This window comes from Neovison vison, chromosome 11 (assembly GCF_020171115.1).
Source record: "Neovison vison isolate M4711 chromosome 11, ASM_NN_V1, whole genome shotgun sequence".
NCBI lineage: Eukaryota > Metazoa > Chordata > Mammalia > Carnivora > Mustelidae > Neogale > Neogale vison.
Window position 1 is genome coordinate 157,721 of NC_058101.1, and position 27,864 is coordinate 185,584.

Consider the following 27,864-nt stretch of genomic DNA (forward strand, 5'->3'; position numbering starts at 1 on the left):
CCTGCACCCCCTCGCGGCGCGGCGCCGGCGGAAGCATGGAGGGCGAGAGCACGTCGGCCGTGCTCTCCGGCTTTGTGCTCGGCGCGCTCGCTTTCCAGCACCTCAACACCGACTCGGACACGGTGAGCCGCGGGGCGAGGCGGGCTCCGGCGTCGCCTCGGAAGAGGCCCCGAGCGCGGGCGGCCCCGCCGCCGTTTCCCGGGTCCCCGGCCACGAGCTCCCCGACGGCGCCCGCGGGCTCTCGGCGCCCCGCCCTCTCCGGCTCCGGGGCCCCCCGACCGCCGGGTCTTTGGCGGGACGAGCCCCGCCCCCTCCGACCCGTGTCCGTGTCCTGGCCCGACCGGTGTGTCCCGCTCCCCGTTCCGCGCTCCCCGCGGTCCCCGTTCCGCGGGCGCAGCTCGCTCGCGAGCGCACGCAGGGTTCCCGGCGCCGGAGGTTCCGCGCGTTCGCGGCCGCGGGCCGCTGCGGTTCTCGTGCGGGACGCGCCCCGCGGCCGGCTGCCGCCCGGGAGGGCTTCGCGGGGGCGGTGTGCGCCGGCGGGCGGGCCTCTGACCTGGTGCGTGCGCTCGGTGCGGGGGCCTCGGGGCGGTGCGGAGGCCTCGGGGCGGTGCGGGGGCCTCGGGGCGGTGCGGGGGCCTCGGGGCGCTCCGGTCGCGCCCCTGGGACGGAAGCGCGTCCGCGTCTCCTCCGCTGCGGGCCGCTGGGTCGTGCTTGTGCCGGTGGCGAAGCTCTCGGAAACTTGCGGCGAGTCCGGGGAGTCCGAGCCCGAGCGGCCGCGTCCGACGGTTCCGCCGGGGGCAGGGCCTGGGGTTCGGCCGGGCGCGGTGTCGCCCGTCCCGCGGCGTCTGCTGTCGCTGAGGCCGAGTCTGGGCACCGTCCGCACCAGGCCGGGTCCCGCGTCTTCTCCCGCACCGCTTCCCTCCCGGGGCTTGTGCGCGGCCCCGCGCGGTGGAGCTGCGGGTGTCGCCCGAGTCCGGTCTGGACTCCGAACCGAACCTTCCCTGTGGTTCTCGTGGGGGGGGGCGGCGTGCGTGGCTCCTTGGAACGAAGACAAGCGCCTTTCTTGTCTGATGAGCGCGTTGGGCCTGCAGTGTGCCAAGTGGAGTGACTGAAAACCCCAAATCCGAAGCGTCGTTGCTGTTGCGGCAAACGCCTGCACGTTAAGAACGAGCAGGACCCACGCTCCCGGTTGAGCATCAGACGGAATTCCAGACCTTTCGCGCTCTGCGCAGTTTCTAACCTGCGCTCTCAGCTCTGGGTCGTTCCGTAGCCCGGAGGCAGCCACTGGCTTCCAGAATCCAGTCTTGGACTAGTTATGGGACGTTCCGTTATCGCTGCTGTTCCCATCTGGGATTTCAGCCCTCAGACCCGGGAGTCCCCAGGCTGACTGCTGCTCCTCCTCCTCCAAATACCGTGTGTTCGTTGCTGGCCTTAAGCCTCCTGTGTTCCGGGTGAGGTGCTTCCAGTCTCTCTGCTGTTCCTGTTTCCCGGCTACACTGCAGTGCACCTGGGCTTTCTTTTGGGTACCTGGGGCTGTTTCCCACATTTTGTATGCACTGTGAAACACTTGGGAAATATTGGGTAGTTGAGTGACTGAGTAGTTAGTTCAACCACATTATTCCATATACTGCTTATTTTTATCCTTATAGGAAGGTTTTCTCCTTGGGGAAGTGAAAGGTGAAGCCAAGAATAGTATTACTGATTCCCAAATGGATGATGTTGAAGTTATTTATACAATTGGTGAGTCGCTTATTCTGTGTCTCTTACATTTGGTGATTTATGCTGAACAGGATCAGCATAAGGGAGTTTTTAAATTGTTTTAAGAAACAGATAAAGCATGTTAAAGCAGATTTTGTTGCATTCATTTCTCAGTTAAAATTATGACCATGATCTACTACTATAAAGCAAGAAGGAGTGTGCGACATAGGATGTATGTAAGACTACCCTGCGGAAAAAGGATGGAATAGCTCCTGTTTAGATTTAAGTGGCAGGAAGATGGCCCAGCAAGCAACCCCCCCCAATATAAAACAGAGATAAAAACATAAAATACTGCAGCAAAGTTGGAAAAGAAGAACTGAAAAAATACTGATTAGATCACTGAAAACCCTAAGTAGCTTTTGGAGTGTAGTGGGGGAAAGGCCGGCCCCCAGAGAGGTTGAGGGATGGGCGGTGGACCACCTGCAGCAGATGGCAGCTTATTTTTTCAGGAAGAAGGGAAAAGGAAACATAAAAATCTATAGGGCGTTTTCTGATTACCTAATGTGTGATTTTTTTCTAAGCATATATTTTTTTAAAGATTTTATTTATTTATTTGACAGAGATCACAAGAAGGCAGAGAGGCAGGCAGAGAGAGAGGGAGGGGAAAGCAGGCTCCCTGCTGAGCAGAGGCAGCTGTGGGGCTCGATCCCAGGACTGTGGGGTTACAACCCGAGCTGAAGGCAGAGGCTTAACCCACTGAGCCACCCAGATGCCCCTCTAAGCATATTTTGAAAAAAGAAATTGGGGGTGTGGTTTATAAAAGACGGGGCATGATGACATCAGATTGTCTCATGACCACTTTCCCATGTTAAACGAGTCTCCAAGTATCATCGTGGGTAACTGCATTGTATTTGCTGTGGAATTTAGCAGTCCTTTAAATAAATTATCCAGCTTTTCATTTCCATAAATTACACTACAGTGAACATCCTTAAACACTTTTCTACATTGATAATACATAGATTCCTGGGGGTGGTTTTATGGTGTCAGAATGTATGAGCATTTTTAAGGTTCTTGATCTATATTAGCAAATTGCTTTCCAGAAAGATGGTGTATCAGTTTATAGTCGTGTTTGTCATTTTTTTGTTTGCCACTTTAAAAGGTTAAAAATGGAAGTATATATGTAAATTTACATATCTCCCATTTTGTATCCATCTCTGTCAAATAAATAAATAATTGTATATAAATGTAGCATATATATTTGAATTAAGTATATAAAGTAAATTCAGTCTCTACTTAGAGTCCCTTCTGCAGCATCCCCTGTTTTACAAGTATCTTTTTCCTCATTAACAATACACAGGTATATAAATGTGTATAAATTTAAATACATACAAATGGGATTATCCTGTACATGGATAAATATTTCCAAGATAAGTATCTCCAGTGATACTGTTCTATTAGCACACAGTAGTATCAAGGTGTATAATTTGCCCTTTCTAGTGGCTCTGTATTTATGCTGCACTTACATACCAGCACTTACATAATCAGCTATGAATGACTTCCTATTTTTTTTTTACTACAAAACTATATAATGATAAACACTTTTATAGTGTATATGTCTCTATGCTTGAGTCTATTGGAAAGTCAGATTCCTTGTAGACCGCTGCCTTTGGAAAAGTCATGCTATCTTAAGATTCCTCCACAATACGTAAAAGTGCACGTACTGTTGCTACCACAAAGTATTATCCAATTTTTAAATCTTTGCCAATTTGATCAATGAAAACAACTTTAATTTGTATTTCTTAATTACAAATGAGGTTGTTTATTTCTTTGGGGGCGGCTTTTGTTTTTGAAAAAGACAGACCTGTTGCATGCTTTGACTATATTTCTGCTAAACTATTTTGCTTTTTCTTACTGATTTGTAAATTACATTATAATGTGAGGTAATTGGGCTTTTGTCCTGTGTTGCACATGTTTGTACAGTTTGTAATTTTACTTTGTTAATGGTGTTTTTTTCAGCTCAGACAAAAGCTTGCTTGCTTGCTTTATTTATTTATTTTTAAAGATTTATTTATTTGAAGGACAGCTAAGTGACTCCGTCATTAAGCATCTGCCTTGGGCTCAGGTCATGATCTCAGGGTCCTGGAATCAAGCCCCACATGGGCCTGCTTCTCCCTCTGCCTCTGCCTGCTGCTCCCCTTTTTTGTGCTCTCTCTGACAAGTAAATAAATAAAACCTTTTTTAAAAAATAATGATTAAAAAAAAAAGATTTATTTATTTAATGGGAGGAGGGGCAGAGGGAGAGAAAATTTTAAGCAGGTTCCATGTGGAGCCCATGCAGGCTTAAATTTCACGATCCTGAAATCATGACCTGACCCAAAAACCAAGAGTCCTACGCTTAACCTACTGAGCCACCCAGGTGCCTCCAGACACAAACTTTAAAAGCAAAGCCTTGAGGCATTTTCCCCCTAATTGTAAGTGGCGTGCTGCCCAAGGTAACCAGACACATTTTAAGGGGTTTAAGAACCATTTATTGAACAACTCCATTGTGCTGGGACCAGTGTTAAACTTCAGGGTATTATTAGGCAAGTGCTGTAGGAACACTTAAGTAATTGCTCAGATTGTTTTAAAATGTTGGATTACTAGATGACTAACAAGTAAAATCCAAGATCTGCAAATTACTACACTGCTTTGGTTAATGAGATTTTCATCATATACATTTGTAGACATACATCAGAGTGTGTTTGGTCAGTAACAGACTGTTTCTGTTCTGTCTTGTTTTTTTTTTTTCTCAGACAGGGATTTATCTGAGGATAACATCCATTTGCTAGGAGAAAATTGTCTAAAGAGGATGGTCATTTTCCCTTTTTTAAATAGACTGAATTATTTTTATTAATAAACACATAGAGTTACTGAGATGATGATTTCATGTAGTTTTCTCTTTAAAGATGGCACTTGCAGGGACAAACATGCCGAGATGTCTGCAGCCTTCAGATGTTTACTCAAAGAGATTGTTCAGTAGCAGTCTGAAAACGGGTTTCCTCGTCTATCTCAAAAGTCACAGATTCTCTGTAATCAAACTGATGTCTTTGATTTAAGTGGCTAAAAAAATTTCTAGTCCTCTGGCTATGACCTGACACACAAATAGGACATGTCACGGGAACCGTCTGAAATACATGGTTGTTGTTAGAGTGATCCAATAAGTGCTGTCTGGTAGATTGGATTTTGACTATGTTGTTTTTAAACTAATCTCTGCCCCTGGAGTGGGGCTCAGTTTCATAGCCCTGAGGTCAGGAGTCGCACGCTCTGCAGCTGAGCCAACCGGGCGCCCCAGAACCTGTGTTTTCTTGGCAGGTTGCTGTGTTACCAGGTGTGGATGTTCCACTCCTGTCGTTCTCCAATAATTCTGAAAGATCTGTTAGTTTGAACTGCTAGAGGGAACACTATATTCATCTTGATATTTCACACAAGATTTATAGTGATGTCTTATGCAATAGAATTTCTCTCTTTTGCACAGTATCTGCAGCTGCCAGAATTTAGGTGTATTTTTATTGGCGAGAATAAAAGTCGCTTCCTAAAAGACACTGGGTTCTTGTTTCTTAGTCTGGAGCTAACGTTAATGAATCTTTTATGAAGCAACTACTTGGAATAGTAGAAGATAATCCCTTTAGCTGCTGCTGTTGTCAACTAGGTGAAATTAGAATATAACCTTTTTAGAACTCAACAAAGATAGAGCGACTTTAAATTCTTCTCTCGTGTTGCCATTCATTATGAAACCTGTTTAGAGGGAATGTAGTGTTCGAGTTAAGACTGAGGCACTGGGTTTGAGTTTTGGCCCCACCATTCTCTCTGCCCGTTACCTCATCTTTTAAACGGAACGAATGATGTAACATCTGTGTCATAGGTTTGTTGTGAGGATTAAATGAGATAATGTTAAAGTACTTCGCTTAATACATGCTATTCAAATGAATATTAATGTAGTCATAGCAAAAAATTCCTTTTTTCCAGACATCCAGAAATATATTCCGTGCTATCAGCTTTTCAGGTAAGTAGTCACAGCAAGTAAGTGATCCACTGTGAAAATTACCCTCTGCACGTGAAGGCACTTTTTATACAAAACATTTTAATTATCAGTTACACATGGTGGTACTGATAAAAATGAAAAGACTTTTTAAAAAATACGTGAAAATCCACTTGTTCATTTCAGCCCTGTCTGATGGTTGCTTCTCTGTGTTTGCCTTGTGCTTGCATTAGCTGGACTCCGCTGACTCCCAGCCGCCCGTTCCCCAAGACGGTTGCTTTTCTCGCACTCAGTCACTCTGCATAGTGTCAGCTCACTGACTCGTTCTCACACAGCAGCAGCCCTTTTTCCTACTCTTCTGTTCAGCCTGTTTCATCACTTGTTTTCTCACTTACCACATATCTGATGTCATTTTTTGTCTGTTACCTGGTTAGGTTCTTTATCTAACTTCCCATTGCCGTCCTATGGTGAAAATTTGTGTTACTGGTCGCACAGATTATAATAGTACGGTAGCCCTAATAGGCTATGGTATATTTTTTTAAGATTTTATTTATTTATTTACTTGAGAGAGAGAAAGCACGTGAGCGTGAGAGGGAGAAGCAGGCTCCCTGCTGCTCTGAGCAGGGAGCACGGTGCGGGACTTGATCCTGAGACTCCCGAATCATGACCTGAGCCGAAGGCAGTCGCTTAACCAGTGAATCACCCAGGCGCAGCTAGGCTATGGTATTTTCGAAAACTTTTTATTGAGGTATAACATACATATAGAAAAGTACACACGTAAGTGAATTTTCATAAACACCTATAATCACAGCATGGTGCAGTTGTAATGAAATAACTTTATGATTTATATAAACTGTACTTGAAAAATCAGTGTTACTGTCTTACGGTCACACTGAACATACGCTGAGGCTGTGTAAGAATGGCAGTGGTGAAAATAATGGTAGGGGTGAAAAAGATCTGTGGTAGGGGATGACAGAAGTCAAGGCTTCTTGGGGTCTTAAACTGCTGCACCAGAAAGAGCGAGATCTTGGATAGTATTTTGCATACAACGGACATACAAAAATACTTGCTGAATGAGGGATTCTTGGTGGAGACTCATAAAAAGTACTTCGCTAAGGACTCTTGACCAGCAAAAAGATTAGGAATGAAGAGTGAAAAGGAAAAGTGATTCAGTGTCTACTGGCAACTGCCCTAAATAATTATACCAACTTAATAGAGCCTTAGAATGGAGGAAGCCCGTCTGATCCAGTGATGAGAAACCCGTGCCTCAGCCTTTTTGCCTTGTAAGTTAAAGGGGAAGAAGGCATAAGGAGAACCACCGGAAAAGGCTGTCACTTAGTTAAGTTTTCTACACACTTCATTTTTTCCTTAGCAAACCATGAGGCCTAAAAAGTTCATGATAGAACCTGTGCCGCAGAACTAGTTTGCAGTAGAGTAGAAACTAGAAGAATGAGGATTTCGTCAGTTCTGCTCCCAACAGCATACCATGGTGTCGCTTCCTTGTTTGGAATAATAGAGTTAAACATGTTAAAGCCTTTTAATACCATACTTCTTGGACTTCCAGTTGAATAAGCTTTAATGCCCACTTTTATGTGCTAATACAGAGGGTGGCAAAGTATGGCCCATTTTTATAGGGCCATCTGGAATAGTTAATGTATTTTTTAAGGGTTGTTAAAAAGAACAACAGAAGAATATGCAGCAGAGACTGTGTCCAGCAAAGCCTAAAATATTTACTCTCTGACCCTTTACAGAAAACTTTGCCAGCTTTTTTCTAATAACATTGTTTCTCAAAGGTTTCCAATGAAGAACACCAAATCACTTATCAAGAATCTAGAGGAAACATCTGGAAAACAGTCCACTGAAGCCTAAAACTCAGTCACTTAAAAAGTTACGCAGTTTAACATGAATTCTGCACAGTATCATTCTATATAAAAATGTGCTTCTCCACCCCAGGAATTTCACATAAAATCAGTGTTTGCACAGAGTATATACTGTTATCCTGTTGTTTCTTACACACCTGGTGTATTGCCTTATGCCCCCGTTTGAGAAGTGGGAAGTGGACCAGGCTAGAGAAATACAGGAATAAACTCTTGTATTTAGAGTATTCATGTTAGAATAACAGATTAGGTGGACGGATCTGTTTGATCAGTGGAAATCCCCTTTTGATAGCTGGAACACTCCATTTTGTCTATTTTCCCATTAAAATTTTTGATGGAAAATTTTTAATGTAAGTCGTAAATTTAAAAAAAAAACATTGCTTATTAGAATGTATTTTTTTGTTTGACATACCTAAATTTTTTCAGTACAGATTAGAACCACCAGTAAAAGCCTTATTACAGTGAATATTATTTACAAAGGAGTTTGCATAACAGGTATTTCACCATCATAGAAAAGAATATTGTTGATTTCAGTGAATGTTAAAAAGAGGAGAGTATTATCTGCATCCACTATTATTGGAGAAGGAGGAAAGCTGAAAGTAGACACTTCAGAATCTTTTAGAATTATCCTTCCAGCCCTTCCTACATCTTTGACCTTCCAGCAGGACAAAGACAACTAAACCAATGTCTAAACACCTTGTCCGCCCCACCAAAAAAACCCCAGAACGACCAGCACCTAAAGTGCTTCTCAACCTAATAGAAGTACAGCTTTTGGAATTAGCAATAAATAAACTGTTTGTTGTTGTGTTTCATTACTCATACGTTCTTTTGTATGTATCAGTATTGTAAAAAAAAGCTTTAGTAAGCACATTGTGAGTGAATTGTGGACTGGCTGTGTAGACTTTTAAAACTTTTTATATTTAATGGATAGTTTGTTTTAGGCTCAAGAAAATATGATGCCCAAATTTATTTCTTGAAATTTCTCCACTCCTTTTCCTTTCTTGTTGTTTATGGGCCTCACATTTCTACCACTTCAAGTCTGTTAATTTGAGGAAATTTCTCTGTTACTCTTTTTAGAACTTGATCTGACCAGCAGGTGGGTATATGGATTTTGGTTGGGTAAGGAGTAACTAAAATTAAAAGTGCTAGTAAAATCATATTTTTAGCCTATTTGAAATGCTTTTAATTTTGGCCTTTACAGCTTTTATAATTCTTCTGGTGAACTAAATGAGCAAGCACTGAAGAAAATATTATCAAGTGTCAAAAAGGTATTCCCTAACTGACCTTTTGTTTGTTTGGTGTTATGTGTATTATTTTCAGCCTGAAAAACATCTAATACTTTGACAGAATTTAAAGCAGCACTTGTCTTCACAATGTCCGATAAGCAGGGGAGGAAAGGCTTGTTCTTTTCAGAAATTCAAAGTTGTGCTCGGAGAGCAGAAAGTCCTCCTCAACTGTTCTAATGAGCGTCGATCCTCTTCTGCATTCCTGCCACACCTTCCCAGCAGCATTTATGCTAGGACCTAACTCATTACTGTTACTTTCCATGGCTGGAGTTACTAGCACTTGGCTATATAGAACCTCATTTGAACCCTCTACACATACTTGGTGTTTAGACTTGTTGAGTGATCAAAATAGGGGTTTTTTTTCCAGATACAAAATGGTGGGGGAGGGAGGGTTCCTTCTTAAAACATTTTGATCTCTGAGTTGAGAATAAAAGTAGATTGAGTAAGAGAAATTTAAAAACCATCCTTTGATGAAAATGCTTTTTTAATATTTTACATTTTATTATAAAATTACATTATATTTTACACTTAAAATGTACCTGTAAACATTTTTGGTTTTAAAAAGAAGAGAACTCATTTTAATTTCCTCTGTTTAAATGTACAGATACAAAACTTCGTTGCTAAACTCGTCATATACAGATCTCTAAGCAAAGCGGTTGCTTTCACCTTATAATTACCAAGTTCTCAGCGAATGAGATTCATTTTTCCAGTTTAAAAAAATTTAGTAATACTTACAAATTTGTTCAGCAGATGTTACAGTTTATAAAACCATTTCATAGGATCTTACTCAATTTTGAAACCTGCTCTGTGGGTTAGGTGATATCATTTCCATATAAATTTCAGTTAAAAGTTGTTGGGTTCAGTTTACTTATTTAGCAAACCAAGAACCCAAACAGGATGTTAACTTGTTTCCCTTGACATTTTCTTCATTTAAATTTTGACTGAAAACTAAGATTTTAAAATAGCAAATACCTCTAGGAGGTAGAGGAAGTTAGGAATTTTTTTTTCTGTACATTAACTAAAATAGTAGCCATGTAACTGAATGGACTCTAATGTAACTGAATGACTACAAATCAGTTTGCATACTTTAAAAGTAAAGTGTAGGGATGCCTGGGTGGCTCAGGCAGTTGGGTGAGTATTTGCTATTTTAAAAATAAAATATTTTAAAAAATAAATAGAAAAAAGAGTAAAGTATATACTAAAGTTTGTGCTTTGTTTAGCTATGCCCCAAATCTTGCATAGATAAAGTTTAAGAAAGCCATTTGTAAGGCTGTCAACTTTATTGCTTAATTATGGTAGTAAGACACATAATAATTATAACCATTAAGGTATACACCTGATTTTTTTTGTATTTTCTCTCAGGCTGTGGTTGGTTGGTACAAATTCCGACGTCATTCAGACCAGATCATGACATTCAGAGAGAGACTGCTTCACAAAAACTTACAAAATCACCTCTCAAGCCGTGAACTTGTTTTCCTACTGTTAACACCAAGCATAATAACGGAAAGCTGCTCTACTCACCGGCTGGAGCATGCCTTATATAAACCTCAGAAGGGGTCAGTGTTGGCCAGTCTCTGGCTATTTTTTTTTTTTAAAGATTTTATTTATTTGACAGACAGAGATCACAAGTAGGCAGAGAGGCAGGCAGAGAAAGAGAGAGGAGGAAGCAGGCTCCCCGCTGAGCAGAGAGCCTGATGTGAGACTCGATCCCGGGACCCCGAGATCATGACCTGAGCCGAAGGCAGCGGCTTAACCCACTGAGCCACCCAGGCGCCCCAGTCTCTGGCTATTTTAAGTTAGTAGAAAAATATACCCAATGCTTTCATTTTACTTTTAGCCTCTTACCAAACATTTTCAAATATTGTTGCATTAGATTGTCACAATAACCCTCCGAAGTTGGTCTGCCATGTCTCTTATAGATGGGAAATGAAGGTTAGAGGAGGAAGTGAGAAGCCGGGCATGGAACATGTGTTGGGCACTGAGGGTTTGTTACTGTTTCCCATGAGGTAGAGAACTGGTTAGGGTTAGGGTTAGGACGCGACATGGAGCCAAGCTTAGGTACTTGAGCAGCTTCTCTCTAACTGCAAGGAAGCGAGGTCATCTTGATGGCCCACCAAAATGAGTTAACACCCCCCCACCAAGTTCTAGAACATTCTCGTGGAATCAAGTGAAAAATACCAACTAATTTTATTATTCATGGAAGACAGGATAAATCTCAACAATACTGCCTATTTTTACATGTTAAAATAGCCATTAAAGTATTATTTTCACACAACTATCTTATGCAATGCCCTTTTCACTGTTTTGTTTTGTTTTTTTTTTAAAGATTTTATTTATTTATTTGACAGAGAGAGATCACAAGTAGACAGAGAGGCAGGGAGAGAGAGAGAGAAGCAGGCTCCCCGCTGAGCAGAGAGCCCGATGCGGGGCTCGATCCCAGGACCCTGAGATCATGACCTGAGCCGAAGGCAGCGGCTTAACCCACTGAGCCACCCAGGCTCCCCTTTTTTTTTTTTAAAGATTTATTTATTTATTTGACAGAGAGAAATCACAAGTAGATGGAGAGGCAGGCAGAGAGAGAGTCCTTTTCACTGTTTTTAAAAGGCATTTGCCTCAAGTCAATAAATTCTATCTCAGGTAAGTAGTTTAGAATGGGGTTTTTTGTTGTTGTTTTTTAATCTTGCAGGGGAAAGGTACTCTGTATATAATGTGTATAAGTTTATATAGGTATGTAATAGTTGGATGCTAATATTTTACTTTAAGTTAAAATTTTATTTTTTCAGACTTTTTCACAGGATACCATTAGTGGTGGCCAATCTGGGCATGTCGGAACAGCTGGGTTATAAAACCATGTCAGGTTCCTGTGAGTCCGCTGGTTTTAGCCGAGCAGTAAAAACACACAGGTGAGGCTCTTCAACTGCTTTCCCTGTTCATGTTTTGAAATTTATTTTTTATTACACAGCATAAAAACGAAAGAACAATGACCACCTTACACACGTAAACCATACTGGTTTTACTTTCTCCCTATTTCCTTCTAGCACTTGTCCATTTATAATATACAAAAAAGGAGGGGTGTTTCATATCCTTTATGAGTCCACATATGTATTCTAATAATAAATAGCTAGTCTCAATTTTCTAAGGCAGCAATTTAGATTATAAAGGCATGAAATTAGACTGAATATTAAATAATATGAGGCTTTAGCCAAGATTCACTCATACTATATAGGCTACTGAAATGTAATTTTTTGTGGGGTTTTTTTTGTTTTTGTTTTTGTTTTTTAGATTTTATTTATTTATTTGGCAGAGAGGCAGGAAGAGAGGGGGTGGGAAGCAGGCTCCCCACTGAGCAGAGAGCCTGACATGGGGCTCAATCCCAGGACCCTGAGATCATGATCCAAGCCAAAGGCAGAGGCTTAACCCACTGAGACACCCAGGTGCCCCACTTTTTTGTGTTCTTTAAGGGAATAATGTCAGAAATTACACTGGGAATATAGAGTGCTATAGTCCCGGTGGAAATGGAGAGTGGAAACTGAGAATAAGGGACTCAATTTTTATTCATTTTTGTGTCCCCACGAGGATTAACCATTTTTATAGAAACTGAATACCACATTTCATTGATTCTGAGATACAGAGTTTTACATCTCACATTGCGGTATTTTACAAACTATGCCTAACCCCTCCCTTCTTTTCCTTTTTGTTACATAAAATAATGTTTCTTTCAATCAGTGATGACTTCAATTCAATAAAATTTTTTTTTAAGATTTTTTATTTATTTATTTGACAGACAGAGATCACCGGTAGGCAGAGAGGCAGAGAGAGAGAGGGAGAGGAGGAAGCAGGCTTCCCGCTGAGCAGAGAGCCCGATTTGGGACTCGATCCCAGGACTCTGAGATCTTGACCTGAGCCTAAGGCAGTGGCTTAACCCACTGAGCCACCCAGGTGCCCTCAATAAAATATTTTTAAAAATTGACTGGTCCCCAGTCCCCATTGCCAAGAAGGAAACTGTTTTCTTCCCCCCTCTCTTTCAGTCTTTATTTTTACTTACCTTCTTTTGAGTCCTGGCAATAGAACTTAAAAGACTTTGAAGTCTGCTAATGGGAAGATATGAACTAAGTTTTCTGATTGATTTTGCAGTGAACAAGTGGGTTGACAAAATATGGTCCCTACAAAATGAGTAAAAAGAATCTTTTCAACTACGGATATGTGTTTCATTGTGGCATTAAAATGATTTCTATATATTTGCCTGACAAAATGCTAATTTTTGCAGCTCTGAATTTTTTACAGAAGATGGATCTTTAAAGGAGGTACATAAAATAAATGAAATGTATGCTTCTTTACAAGAGGAATTAAAGGTAAGTTAACATATCAAACACTTAAAGACTACTTGGAGAGTTCATATCAAATTGATAACTGAAATCTTTAGGGATAACGTGGCATTTGATTAGGTTTATATTTTTATAGTAGTTCAGGTTCAGTAACAAAGACCTCAGTCTCAGTGGCCTACCAAAACTCAAGTTCCGTCTCACTTACATTATATCCTGGCTGCAGCTGTGCTCTTCTAAGTGCTGTCTTCATTCCGGGGTCCAGACTGAAAGAGCACCCATATGTGGGACGTGCTCTCACGATAGGGAAGAGAGCAAGAGAGCGGGACACGTCACAACAGCTCTTAAAACTTCTCAGAGCTGGCAGGTCGCTTCCACTCACATTTCATTGGCCAGATTATATATCCCTATTTCATGGCAGTGGATAGGGATAGGTATAATCCTTATATATAAATATAATACATGTATAATATAATATAAATATAATACATAATTCCTTCCCTAATATAATATGATATATATATATATAACATAATATATATTAGGGAAGGAATTATGTATTATATTTATATATATATAATTATATATAATTCTTTCCCTAAAAAGGGAAGCAGTATTTGAGAACAAAATAATCTACCACCGTGCTAAATTCTATCTCATTGAATCAGCTGGAGAAGTAGACCTCAAGATGGGATTAGACAGATCAGAGATTTATTAGGCCTGAGAAAGATAAGAGGGGGAGGAGCAGGAGCAGGCCGAGAGAGTTGTAATGCTGAGTCCGACACCGGAGAAAGGAGACAGGAAGGGGAGGACATTTGGGTAGAGAGAGCCTTAGACTGCAGGGCCAGAGTGGTTTCAGCCAGGCTGCTGAGGACTCTGAGCAAAGCTTTCCTACTGGAATGGATTTGTACTAATAGCCCACTGTGTTCAGTCACTGGTTAAGAGCAGCCTAGGGGAAGAGTGGCCTCAGTAATGGACCCAAAATGATGGTAGCTGGGGCCTTTAGTCAAGTAGGCTTCTCCCAAATGGAGATGGGAGTAGTATATTCCATGGCCACCATATTCATTGATAAGGCAAATTAAGAGAAGTGAGGTTAATACATTTCACACTACTAATATTGGTATTTTTTAATGTGAATGGTAACATGGGAATTTCAGAAAATAGAAACATCCAGACCCCATCATTGTAACATAACTATTTTCACTTTGCCATATTTTCTAGTTTTTCCCTAATATATAAATGCTTTTACATAGTCGACAGTGATAGAAACTTACAAATTTCTGTCATGATTTTTATTTAACGTCATGAAGCATTTTTCAAAAACATTAATAAGCATTTTTGTTACATATTCTTCAGTTCCTTTTAATGGCTATGTATTTCATATAGCAATATATTAGAACTTTTATGTCAAAGTACTAACTTGGCCTAAAACAAGGAATGTAGAGGTCTGTTACAGGAACTGTAGACAGAAAGCGGCTGAGCTTCAGGAAGAAATTGGTACCAGGAGGTGGAATGCCACCAGAACTTACTTTTTCCCCTTGTGTCTGCACATTGGTTTCCTGCATAGTACCTACAGATCTGTTTGTTCATTCACTGGCTAACCAGAGAAAAACATTAAGATCTGTTCAGAAGATTGAGATTTGTCCGCTGGCTATGTGATATCTCTGCTTGGGTCAGTTAGGGTGAAAGTTGGTAAAGGGGTCACTGGTAAACTTTTATGGCGTGGTGGACAAGATGGTGAGAAATAGGCTGGGCAGATAATCCTAAAACGTATCCATTTTAAAACTAAGCATGAAGAAGTAAAAAAGTAACATTCTAAAACTAGATGTAACAACATATTACCCTATAATTGGAAATTACTTTTGATTTGAAGTATACCAAGAAACATCATCTTACATAAGTTTTTATTATTTCCTTAAGGTATTTTATTTTATTTATTATTTCCTTAAGGTATTTCCAGAGGGTATTTTAACTAGTACTTAAAACTAATAACTGGTAAGGCCAGTCTGCTTTTCAAAAGTCATTTCTTCTACACTAATTAAAAATCTGTAACAGTTTTTTCATAACAAAAAAAGTTACTTTTCCTTATTGTCAGTTTCTTAATATTAGATGTTTGCAGTAAATGTGCATGTCTCAAAATACTGCAGTATTTTTTTGTTCCAAAGTGACTGAAATATTTTATTTCTGTGTCTTATCAAGCAGACAACTGGTGTGATAAAGCTGTGTATAAATGGGAAGTTACTACATCTGGAAAACATTTTATAACCTATAAAGCACCATGTAAATGCTTGTTGAATTCCTTCAGAAAATAGCAAAATAAAGTGTTTATAAAGGCTAATAATACTTGATACTGTGTACCACAAAGGATTTCCTATACTTTGTAAACCTAGACTGTAGGACACAACTTGAATTTTATCCATGCCCTTAAATTCCTTTACTTGGCAGAGTATATGCAAGAAAGTAGAACACAGTGAGCGAGCGGTAGAGAAACTACTAAAGGACGTAACTAGATTGAAACGGGAAATTAAAAAAAGAAAACAGGCACAAATTCAAGTAGCACGTAAGTAAAAAGTTCACACATCACTACCTTCCATGCGTTAAAAAAAATTCTCACTGATGTGAATTACGGGCGAGCTGCCTACACTAACTGATCATCTACCTTAGGGCTAAAAATAATTGTTTTGTTAATGCTCTTAAATCCTACTAAATAAAGGTATTTGTAGCTAGACTATATTGCTATTAAAAAAATACAACTTAAACCTTCTTTTAGAATAGAGGGGCATATAAATTAGAATTTGGGGTTATGCACACCATTTTTCTCAATTTAGAGGATTTGATGTAACTGTTCAGTTAAAGTCTTTTTAACCTTACTGAAAAACAGATTGCTGCAAAAGCTTTGTAGAACAAATATTGTATGTTGAACTGTTGTTTTATTTTGTTTAGGAGAGAACATAGAAAAAGACCCTCAGGAGAACATTTTTCTTTGTCAAGCTTTACGGACCTTTTTTCCAGATTGTGAATTTCTTCATTCATGTGTTATCTCCTTGAAAAATAGGCATATTTCTAAAAGTAGCTGTACTGCCAACCACCAGCTCAATGTGATAGACAACCTAACCTTAATGGTAGAATACGCTGACATTCCTGAAGCTAGTGTGGCTAGTGGTGCCCCGCAGATCGTTAAACGTAAAGCTTTAGATACCGATGATGGATGGCAGTTCAAGAAGTCACGGCCATTAGAGATACAAAACAAACCATCTAAAACAGATGCTGAAAGTAGTAATCAAGAAAAAGCATCCACGATGAGCAGCCCTGAAACAGATGAAGACGTTGAAAAAATGAAGGGTTCTGGTGAATATCCACAGTCTCCTACATTTTGATCCTTTTAGGCCAGAGGGACATTTTTAATTGGCTGAAGGGTAAAGCCATTTACATTGTTTTTACTACGTTTAGGTATTTGCAGTAATACGTAAGTTCTGGTACATTTATTTTTTAAAGCAATTTATTTTAAAACCATAACCTTTTTTGTCCACCCCCCTCCCCACCTTTGTTAAAGATTTTAAGTTATTTCTGCACCCAACATGGGGCTTGAACCCCCAAACACAAGATCAAGAGTTGCATGTTCCACCAACTGAATCAGCCAACCCTAACCCCGCCCTTTTTTGCTCCTTTTACAAAACTGTTGAGGGAAGAGCTTAAATGATACTCTTTTAAACTTCTATAGCATTCTTTAGAAGTGGAAAAGAAAGACTAGCCTTATTTTCACAACAGAAAAAAGATGTCTGAAGTTAATATGAAATGTATTTCATTTTTATCTAAGTCACTGCAATTCCTGCTCTTTATGATAAATGGCTAGAGTTGCCAGATTAAAATGCTGGACAACATTAAAAACATTGTTTAAATGAGTAATTGAATCTGAATTGGAGTTCAAATTTAATTAACATGCCCTGTATTTCTATTTGCTAAATCTGGTAGTTCTAATTATGGCAGGACTGTAATACAGCACAAATCTCTCTCCCTAGTCTAGATCCCTCTACACAAAATTGAGTGAATCCAGAATTTGAGTACAGAAAAGGCTGATAATGCAGCGTGTCTGAGATCAGCGGCTGGTCAAGTAGCTGAAAAGACCAGTTAAAATGGGACTCAAAAATGGTACATACGTGTATCAGTATACACACGTCTATCACCGAGATTTCACTGCAGCATGAAGCAGAATTGTTCGTTCGTTTGTCAGCCTTTTGTTGTAGGACTAGGCACTTCTCTGTGAGAATATTGGTGTTCCTGTGTAAATCACATACATGACTTAACCTTTACAATTCCCAGTTTTAGTTTCTTAAGAGTGAGGAATTTAAAGAAGCTTTTGAAGAGCAACTGAAGTACAAAATGCTTTTTTTTTTTTTTTTTCCATTTCACGGCACCTTCCTACTTGCACCTTTCTTCCGTTCTAACCACACCTAATCTGACAACTTTTTCTTTTACTTTGTTGCAAGTCTTTCAAAAGCATTTACTTCGTTTTCATGGCAAGAATAACTTTAATGCTCATACTTCATCAGTACAGGGACAGACAAAACTAACATAGGTCTGGGGACAGAACATCTAGCTCTTGGCAATGCAAAACTCAGCAGGTTTGAAGAGTCCTGGGCTTCAGTATGATTTTGAGTTTAACTCACAGTTTAACCCAGTCAGTTGGTTAAGTGGAAGTTGGCTAAGAGAGCTTTTACTCTATTTTTTGTATTCGTCTTTTCCTTAATTGTGAGAATTTTCCACGAAGCTTATACATCATATGAACCCTTCATGTTCTGTTCACTGGATGAAATGCTGAACACATATTTTGACCATTTTACTAAGTAACAGAACAAATTCTAGCTATTATCAAGACTATCTTTTATCTATAACATGCGTTCGTTACCATGGGGTGCTAATGAAGCCCACATTAACAGCAGGGATGTTCTGTACCAATTATTGAGTTTCTGTTGGGATTCTTTTAACTGGTTACCTAAGAAGCACTGTGGTGTCACAACACAGGGCAGGAGGAGGGGTAATAGGTTGGCAGTCTAAAGACTAATTTAAAAATAACCATAAGCAGGGGCACCTGGGCTGCTCAGTTGGTTAAGCATCTGCTTTTGGCCCAGGTCATGAACTCAGGGTGCTCAGCAGGTCGTCTGCTGCTCCCTCTCCCTCTGTTCCTCTCTACCTACCCCCGCCACCCTGTGCTCTCTCTCAAATAAATAAATACAATCTTTTTTTTTTTTTTAAGTACCACAAACATCACTAGAGCATTTAGAACATCACCTAAAACATAGATAAAAGACTAAATGCAACCAACAAATGAACTACTGGAGGAAGTCCCTGAAAGCACAAGACTGCTGGCTGACCGCCAGCCGGACTGAAGCAAAGGTTCCTCACCCCCTCCCATCCTTGGACTGTGCATTTTGCCTACTGTTCCCACAGTGGAAACTGTTGCAAGGACATAGCCTTGAGAAAGTAAGGTGTTGACACCATATGGATTGTGTGTGTGACTGAACCCAGTTAAGGCCTTAATATAAACTAAGACTAGCGGGCAGGTGCGGAGATCTACTTGGCTTGGGGCCACCCAAGACAAACTTCTAAGTTCCCTTGTTTGCTAAGGGAAACTTAGAAATCTTGGAGTTATCTGCCTCTTCAGTCTCTCCCTGCCCTCCATGTACCAGATTATGAACCGACAGATAAAACAGGCTAGACATATGCGAATAGATATCTCCTGAGGACAATAGATTTTTCAAAGGCTGCTTAAAAGAAACATGCCTTCAAACAAAGTTCAGTTTGCTGAAACACTATAGAAAGGGAATGCATTTGGCTCATACTTGTGCACAATGATCCATCATCTCTGAAGGAAGAAATGCTAAATTTCAGAGAATCTTGCTGAGGTCAGTACCAGCTGAACTTCCATAATTAAGCTTGATGACCCAAGTTTCAAGGTATTAAATGAAAAGAAAAGGGGTTCCGACAGGTCATTTTTCCCCAATTCTCAACTTTTGGTGATTAGCCTATTACTGGAGTAAGATAGTTCTAGACCATTTGCCTATGGATCATTTTAAAGTATGCTACCAAGTTTTAAGATAGACGAGCCCAGGAGTAAATCTGAGGCCCTGTGACTGCACTACTATCCATCCCCATGTAACATCTCTACAAAGGGAACCAATGTCCTAGCCAGGCATACTCCTCTTTGCAAGTTAGAAGGGTTCCTGAGTGGCTTAGTCATTAAGCCTGAGTCTTTGGCTCAGGTCATGATCCCAGAGTCCTGGGATCAAACCCCGCATCAGGCTCCCTGCTTGGCAGGAAGCCTGCTTCTCCCACTCCTGTTTCCCCTGCCTGTGTTCCCTCTCTCCTGGTCTCTCTGTCAAATAAGTAAATAAAATACTTTAAAAAAGAAAGAATCAGCAATTTTAAATCCATATCCTGCCACATGGAATTTGTACATTAACACTAGCATTCTACCTTCATGCACCTGTATCCCTAAAATCCCATTTACAAGACAGAATCTGGGTCTAAAGTAAAATTCAATATAAGTCATCCTCCTCTCCATATTTGAAATCCCAATGAGTTGTATGAGCCTACTGGGGACCATCTTAAAATCTGTATGTATGTATATAAAATGTAATGTGTATTAACATTTTAAATAACTTGTTTCATTAAAGAACAATGGAGAGGAAGCCTTTTTCCTTGAAAGATTTCAGTAAAGAATTAAAAACTTAATACTTCAGTTTCAAAAGATTTAGCTGATTTTCTACCCAAAGGTTATGAAATCTTATAATTTGAGTCAGTCTTAGAATCACACGACCATTTATTATAAAATATGTTTATTGATGATAAGGCTCATATAATTTACTCCCGATACTTGATGTTACAAACTTTAGGGTCTTTGAGATATGCAGGATCCTTGTATGTAACTGGCATAAACCCTGTAAAAGAAAATGAAAATGCTTCACAAAGGATAAGAAGCAAACTTTGGATTAGCCTGATTCAGTTTTTCAGGTGATTCTTACCCATTATTTGAGCTCTTTTAATTGCTTTTGTGATTTCTTTCTGTTTCTTCCCACAAAGACCTATAAAAGAAAAAGCTTTCATATTCATAAAAAATGCCAACACTCAAAATGCATAGCAACTATTTTCAGTCAAGGAAAGGCTGGAAAACCTGTAAATCACCAGGCAGTAAATCTCATAGGCTTTGCGGGCCATACAGCCACTGTGTAATTACTGTAATGTAGTTCACAAAGCAGCCCTAGGCACAATGTAAATAAGCTACTGACAAAAACAGGTGGGAGGTAACTTGGCCGATAGGCAGCAGGCCCTGGGTTAGAGAAGTGATCTAGGAAGGCCTCCAGTCTACTCCAAACAGCAATGCCACTTTCTTAAGCCCTCGTTTTTTACATGTTGTCTGCCACTAGTTAACTCTGAGCATAAGAAGACATGTAAAATAATAATCCTTTTGGCCTATGAAGAGGCTTTCTCAAAGTACCTGTAGTATCTAGCGATTTACAGCACAACTTGAAAATTTGACATTTTTCTTAAACAACAGAAGTAGATTTGTATAATTTTCTTAATAAGCTGCTATAATAGAAAACAAAGTACCTGTTATGTGCCTTCCATAAATGCATCCAGTAAATGGAGAAACAAACTGGGACAAAAGCTGTATGCGTTTTATTTGGAGAAGAAAAAAAATTTCTATCAACACATCTGTTCAACTTGATGTAAATTTTAAAAATTGTATATCACTGTCAAGTTATGTAAAGGTTTAATAAATTTCAGACAAACTTCTTAAAAATACTGAACTATGCTCATTCTATTAATAGGTCATTTAAAAATTTTTTTAATTAATTTTAAATGAAAAAACTGATTACTAAAGTTAATTTCTTTTATCCAGTGTGTCAAAACAGATCAATGTACACATTTTTTCAGAGCTAAAACTGTTTCCTTGAACTTTTCCACAGATACTTTCCTACAATACTATTGCCTGTAATAAGGCACTGAGCATTTCATCTGTCACAAGAGGCTATCATATTGTACAGACGACGGTAAGGTCTTCAAGAGGTACAGGTACATCACGCCACGTGCCATAATTTATGTTTTATTCATTTAAATTCTTTAGTACTTTTCAAATAACAGGCACTATTCCTGGCACTATGCATAATCCTGATAAGATGCATCTTTAAACTTCTCGGTTTTCATCTACCACTTTTTGCTGCTGTCAGTACCCTTACCTCTGGCGTCATCCTCTCCCCTACATTTGCCACTTTTAATTTGCTGAGCCCTGGACAACAGATAAAATTACATCTGAAGCAGTTACACCAGCAGTGTTACTAGTATGGAGACCACATTCACCAGAGGAGATTTTTCGAACTATTCAACTCCACCAACTAAGAATCACTGCACAGTGAGCTGCTGGTGACCTCCAGGGAAGACAAGAGAACACTGACCCGAAATAACAGTGGATGAGGGAGAGCCAAAGGGCTCTCATTAGAATAAAACAGAGATGCCTTATACATAGAAAATCAGATTTGAAATTATGAAGCTACTAAAACAGGTGCCTCTACACAAAGCCTGTTATAAAACTAACTTGATCCTCCTCAATTATAGCTAACAAAGGAGCAACTCCTAAAATCAAATATAGCGAAGGAAAACTGTATCTCACCTGTATGTTCTTATAATCTACACGTTTTCCACACAAGATGCATTTTTTAAGAGGCTCCTTATAAGGATTCTCCATTGGGACGGGCTAAGATAAAGGAAAGGAAAAAGATCTGACAATACAGTCTCATGCATTAAATTTAAAAAGATTAAATCTTAAGGTTACCACATTTAAATATATCCAAAGGATTAGCCGTATCCTTCTTACTATGAAAAAGAAAAAACACAACAGCTTGGCTTATATAAGAAAAATCAGCGTATCTGAACAGGAGTCCCCATTTTCAAGATCTCAACACTAGGTGTGTTGCTACATACAGGAGGGTTCTGAGATAAAATACAGTCCTTGGGGAAAACAAAGGGTTATGGGAGGGAAACTTGTGGTCCCAGGTGCTTTACCTGTGCCAGGTCTAGATTCTTCATCCGGAGTGGCAAGGCCGTAACCCGGGGGTTGGATGCTGACCTTCCAAGGACTGAGACTGTGCCCCCCCCCCCCGGAGCCCACATTTCATTCGACCCTAGAAAAGCGCTCCAGTTCTTCCCTTTGCTCCCCTGAACCAGGGGGGCACCAGCTGCCGAGGAGGACGGCCCGGACTGAAGACCGGGTGCTGCCAGCTCCGCACACACGCCCGGCCGCCGGCCGCGGCCCCGCGCAGCGAGGCCTTCCCTTCTCTGCGCCGCGCGTCCCGCCGCCTCCGCACGACACTTACCGGGCTAAGCCCAAAGCCGGAGCTTGGAACCCATCAACACACCTACGGGCTAGAAGAAACGGCCCCGGTCCCGGGACAGACGCTCACGGCGGCGCTCCCTGTGCGGGACCCCGGGCCCGGCCCCGGCAGGGACGAGGACGGCTCCAACCCCCTGTGCTCCCACCCAGCCTCTCCGGCTTAAATCTGGGGCCGGAGAAGAGAAACGGGGTGTCTCCCCAGCGCCGCTCGGCTAGGACTCGGGGGGCTCCTGCTCGCCCAAGGGACCGTTCGCCAACGAATGACCGACTTCAAACTCAAACCGACGAACCCCTTCATCCCCGGACTCCGCCCCAATCGCCGAAATGCAAGACCGCGGCCGCGTTCGCGAACGCCTCGAGGAGGAGGAAGGTCTTACCAGGTCGTCGTGGCCGGCCGCGCGCGGACCCCGCCAACAGCCTCTCCAGGGCACTGCAATCACACAACGAGCCCAGTCCTCGGTCCGCCCGCAGCCACGGCCCGCTCCGTCCTCACGGCGGCTGACCCGCTTCACGCCACCCGCGTGCGCCGACGGACGCCCCCGGGCGAGCCGCGGCGCGAGGCCGGAGACCCGCGGGCCCGTCGCGCCCTTCTGAGACCGCCCCTCCCTCTGCGCGGTGAGGGCCCGGGTTTCGGGCCGGCGCTGGAGGAACCCCCCGAAGCACAGGTCGGCTGGGCGGCCGCCGGCCGGGCTGCAGCGGGGCTCCCCGCGCCCGCAGTGCACTACCCGGGCCTCCGGACAGGTCCCGTCCTTGCCAGCTGCGCCTGGAGCTCGAGGCAAGTCAGTCCCTGCCGCTGCTCGAGAGCCACGCGGTGGTTCTTTCCGCGTTGGAACGGGAGGGAGGACTGGGGGACATCCCTGTCCCCGTCGCTGGACGACACCGGTCCCGGAGGCGACCGGGGGCGCGGCCGGTGAAGCGACTCGGAAGGTTCCGAAGACGAGCGACCCAGGCGCCGCGCGAGCCCACGCGACGGGGGCCGGGACCAAGCCGGGGGCGCCGGGGGCCGGGGGCTTCTCTCCAAACCCCGCGGCGGCTCCTCCTGGACCAGGACGGCCCGGAAGGCGCCCCGCTCTCCAGGTCGGCTCAACCCCCGTTTCTCACCCGGAAAAGCAACCCGGGGCGCCCGGGCGGCTCGGGTCACGGTCTCCGGCTGCCGGGACCGACCGCGCCGGGGCCCTGCTCCGCGGGAAGCCCGCGTCCCGTCTCCCCGGCCCGCCCCGGCCCGGCCCGGCCCGCCCCGCGAGCAGCGTCTGAGAGAAACAAAGTAAAACGCGCGTCGGGACCCACGGCGGACCCCGTCCCTCTCGGGGAAGCGCCTCCCGCGCGAAGAGCGGCGTCCTCCGGCCCACAGGACGACCCCCGCACCAGGGAGCGCTGCGGCGGCGGCCACGGAACGGTCTGGGACACGGAGGCCGTACCCGAGCGAGTCCCACGGCCCGTGAGGCACAGAGCAGCCTTCACGAGGGGCGTCCACGGCTTCCTCCCCGGACCACCGCGCGCGGCGCCCAGGGCCGCCATGGGTCCTCGCCCCTCCTCTTCCGCTGCTCGCTCCAAGCCGTCCCGACGAGTCCCGCCGCGGCTCTTCCCCGGTTGGCCCGAGGACTCGGCTCAAAGGTTCCGCGGGCGAACGGAGCCGGTCCGGTGTCCGACGCGCCTGCGCAGCACCTTTCCGCTCTGACGCTCCCGGCCGCGAGCCCGGGACACCTCTGGCTGGACAAGGGAAAGGCGGGTCCCCACGCTCGTGCTTCCGCTTCCGGCCTGAGAGCCCGCGCGATTGGCCTGAGGTCTGAGGTGGCTGGAGCGGCGAGCGCGGCGTCCCGCACCTGCTGCCCGCGCGCGGCCCCGCGCTCCCCCTGGCACGGGGGCCTGGCGGCCGGGTCACGCGGGGCGGGGTTCGGCCATGCTCCTCGGCCCCTGCCATGGATGAGGGCGGGTCCCGCCTCCGCCGGCGGGTGTCTGTCCGCAAAAGGGACCGGCCGAGCCCAGGGAAGCCCCGGCAGGAGCAGGAGGAGGAGGAGGAGCCGGGGGCCGGGGGCCGGCGGAGGCGCACCGCGGAGGCGCAGCCGCTCCAGGTACCGCCCGCGCCGCGCCCGCACTCGGCGGCGCCCGGCTGGTTGCCCGCGTGGGGGGGACGCCGGCGTCGGGGCGCGCCCCGGGGAGGAGCCCGCAGGCCGGCTCGGGCGCGCGTAGAGACCCCGAGGTCGCGCCCGGGGTCCGCGGCCCTCGTCGGCCTCGACTCCGGCGTCGCCGGTGGCTCTGGCTCGCGGGGCCGCGCCGTGGCTTTCTCGGGTCGGTCTCCAGGGTGAGCCCGGGGTCGTGCGTGCAGCGCGCGGGGCGGGACGGCCGCAGACCGGGGGCCGCCGACGACCCTGCCGCACGACCCCGGGCTGGGGACCTCGTCAGCCGCGTGGCCGGGGAGGGGGGCCGAGACCGCGTTTCCTTCGCCGCTCGCTGCCCGTTTCCTCCGCGTGCCCGTCTCCCGCCGAGGAGGCCGTCGCGGGCGCGGTGCGGGCCGTCGCGGTGCGACCCCGGGAACAGTCTCGTGCGCCGGTCTCCGTGCGTGCGAGCGTCTGCGGGTCTCGCTGCGTCCTGGCAGCCCCCGCACCCCGGGACCGCCGCTGGCGCAGACCCCGTCCACGCCCCGGCCCTGCGCGTCTTCATCCTGGAGCGGAGCCGGTGTCCACTCCGTCGCCGACTGGCTTAGGTACTTGCGTGCCTGGACGGCTCCAGGCTGCCCCGTCCGTCCTGAGCGAAGCCAGCGCTGACCGTAGACCTCGTTTTCTTTGCAGAGTAATGACAGCGAAGAGGACATGTTCGGGGACTATGACAGCTTTGCTGAAAATTCTTTTTTAGCTCAAGTTGACGACGTGGAACGACAATATATGCAGGTTTTTGAACGTGGAAAACTCGCCGCAGGGCTCAGCACCGACGGTCTTCGTGGGGACGGCGGCGCCCCTGCTGCGGGCGGCTTCGCGGCGTCGGAAACGGATGCGCCCGCGAGGAACCGCCGCAGGCGTGAAGATGCCTCTGCCCAACTTGGCATTTTGGATGACGTGCCTTCTTCACAGGGGTTCTACTTTGAAGACTTGGGGATCTCGCCAGCTGATGGGGGCAACCCGTGTACTGGAGAGAGGGCTTGGGCATCCTCTCTCGAGACTCTGAATGAGGAATTACCCCAGAATAGCGTGGAACAGCACCAGCAACCTGATGATTCCTCTTCAGAAGTCAGAAGTGGATCAGAAGAAAATAGGAGAAAAAGCCTTAAAGAACATCTAAAAAGTGCCATGACTGGAAATGCCAGGGCCCAAACACCAGTGTTTTCTAGAACTAAACAGCTCAAAGAGACTCTCCTATCTGAAGAAATTAGTGTTGCTAAGAAAACAATGGAGTCATCATCAGATGATCTTGGTCCTTTTTATTCATTACCCAGCAAAGTGAGAGACCTTTATGTTCAGTTCAAGGGAATTGAAAAATTATATGGTAAATGCTTTTTGCTGAAATGAAAATAATTTACCATTATTACCATAATACTAGTGCAAGTCAATAGAAATCCAGTGCTTCTGCGGTTCTCGATCTCATCTTAAGAAAGAAAACTATCAGTCCTCTGAACCTTCCATCCTAACAGCCTGCTACTGAACCTCTTTCCTTCCCTTCTTGGTCACATTTCTCAAATCTCTTATCATTGCTGTCTCCCTTTCCTCACCTCGAATAATTCCCAGCCCACTTTGGGTTCTGTGCTCTCATTTAAGATGCAAGGACAAGGGTGTCTTCAATCCATTGGTATTTTCAGTTCTCACTTGCCTGACTTCTCAGCTTACATGACACAATTGACCAGACCCTTGAAACACCTGTTTCTTGACTTTCTGACATTCTGCGCCTGGTTTTTTCTCTGTCTAGCTGCTTCTCAGTTTTCTTAGCTGGTGTGTCTCCTTGGCTGACTCTGTCTTCTGTACAAAAACTTGGAACTTCCTTTGACTATTCATGGCTTGAGTGAAAATGTCAATGTTAGTGATACCATTGGTTAAAACTAAGTATCTTTAAAGACAGCAGAAGTTAAGAGTTAAGTGCAAGAGATAGTATTAGTAACAATATATATATATATTTTTTTAATTCCAATTCTTTTTTTTTCCAATTTATTTATTTTCAGAAAAACAGTATTCATTATTTTTTCACCACACCCAGTGCTCCATGCAAGCCGTGCCCTCTATAATACCCACCACCTGGTACCCCTACCTCCCACCCCTCCGCCACTTCAAACCCCTCAGATTGTTTTTCAGAGTCCATAGTCTCTCATGGTTCACCACCCCTTCCAATTTATCCAAAAGCACATACCCTCCCCAATGTCCATAACCCTACCCCCCTTCTCCCAACCCCCCTCCCCCCAAGTAACAATATATATTTGTAATGTTTCTCAAAAATCCTGGGTCCTTACATATATCTTCACTAGGTGTCATGTTAGACAAAGAAGATGGTTGCTGGCATCCTCAAAGATGAGCCTGTTGGCTGGTTAGATCCTTCATCAGTATTTCCGAAATTCCTGTGTTAGTGCCTTAGGAACCATGTGAAAACATGGTTCTCATCTCGGGGACAAGACAAGCGGGTGGAGAAGTAGAACTACAGGAAACAAAGTAATGTAAGACTACAAGAGTCTAATAAATACTGAATTGCGAGGTTTGCAGTTAAGGAGCTAAAGGTATTGCCCTTGAAATAGGTGTTAACTTTCTTCCCTCTGCTTTTCTCCTAGTACCTTGTTCTTTGTTTAAGCTGCATCTCCTCCCAGACTGAATCCCCTGAGGACAGGGCTCTGTCTAACTCAGATTTTTCTTACAGAATTCGTTCTGGGCCTGGTACACTCTGGTCTGTTCTCAACTGCTAGGGGTCGTCAGCTAGTTAGGAATTCAGGCCCTGTCACTGAAACACAGCTTTTGCACTCTGGGTCTCAGTTCCTGATCTCTTAAAAAGGAATAGTAATACCAATAATGATTGTTTTGTAAGTTATGTTCTGCATCAAGGACATGCCAAATTAAATGGTGGTAATGACTGTCTGTAACTATATTGGCAGCTTCTAAGTAAGAACTTCCGTAAATAACAGGTCTTTAAATCTCTTTTTACTTATAAATCTGGCTTGATGACATGACCGATTTAAAGCACAAGTGTGTGTGCCACCTTTGATTGCGCTAAAGCAGTCGTTCTCAAAGTACAGTTCCTGGACCCCAGCATCAGCATCACCTGAAACTTGTTGAAATAGGCGTTCTCAGGCTCCACTCTAGGCCTC

The 27,864-nt window shown here is 44.0% G+C and overlaps 3 protein-coding genes and 1 pseudogene across 10 annotated transcripts in view; 2 read left to right on the top strand and 2 right to left on the bottom strand.

The window, feature by feature from the left end:
* The first annotated feature begins 25 nt into the window (after positions 1-25).
* Positions 26-16,752, top strand: ABRAXAS1 (abraxas 1, BRCA1 A complex subunit). 2 transcript variants are annotated; one of them, XM_044224051.1, is made up of 9 exons: positions 26-122; positions 1,650-1,740; positions 5,704-5,740; positions 8,795-8,861; positions 10,242-10,435; positions 11,663-11,782; positions 13,147-13,231; positions 15,647-15,761; positions 16,145-16,752. In XM_044224051.1, the coding sequence occupies exons 1-9, from the start codon at positions 36-38 to the stop codon at positions 16,576-16,578; spliced, it is 1,230 nt and encodes a 409-aa protein (XP_044079986.1). In that variant the 5' UTR covers positions 26-35; the 3' UTR covers positions 16,579-16,752. The 2 variants fall into 2 exon arrangements, with proteins under 2 accessions (XP_044079986.1, XP_044079987.1); XM_044224052.1 differs by lacking the exons at positions 26-122; positions 8,795-8,861 and having other exon boundaries at positions 1,721-1,740.
* On the bottom strand, positions 4,686-5,560 carry LOC122919179 (annotated as a pseudogene).
* Positions 16,753-20,020: 3,268 nt separating the features above from the next.
* On the bottom strand, positions 20,021-24,199 carry MRPS18C (mitochondrial ribosomal protein S18C). Its single transcript, XM_044224426.1, has 6 exons — positions 24,008-24,199; positions 22,967-23,019; positions 21,870-21,953; positions 20,810-20,867; positions 20,224-20,283; positions 20,021-20,139 (listed from the first exon to the last, which is right to left on the bottom strand). The coding sequence occupies exons 1-6, from the start codon at positions 24,105-24,107 to the stop codon at positions 20,063-20,065; spliced, it is 432 nt and encodes a 143-aa protein (XP_044080361.1). The 5' UTR covers positions 24,108-24,199; the 3' UTR covers positions 20,021-20,062.
* Positions 24,200-24,458: 259 nt separating this feature from the next.
* Positions 24,459-27,864, top strand: part of HELQ (helicase, POLQ like) — a 46,637-nt gene continuing 43,231 nt past the window's right edge. For all 7 annotated transcript variants that reach the window (XR_006381065.1, XM_044225881.1, XM_044225884.1 and 4 more), the window contains exons 1-2: positions 24,459-24,661; positions 25,379-26,069. Coding sequence is in view for 6 of the 7 variants with exons in the window: in XM_044225881.1 (XP_044081816.1) it covers positions 24,509-24,661; positions 25,379-26,069 (844 nt within the window). In the remaining variant the exon portion in view is untranslated. The remainder of the gene's footprint in view (positions 24,662-25,378; positions 26,070-27,864) is intronic.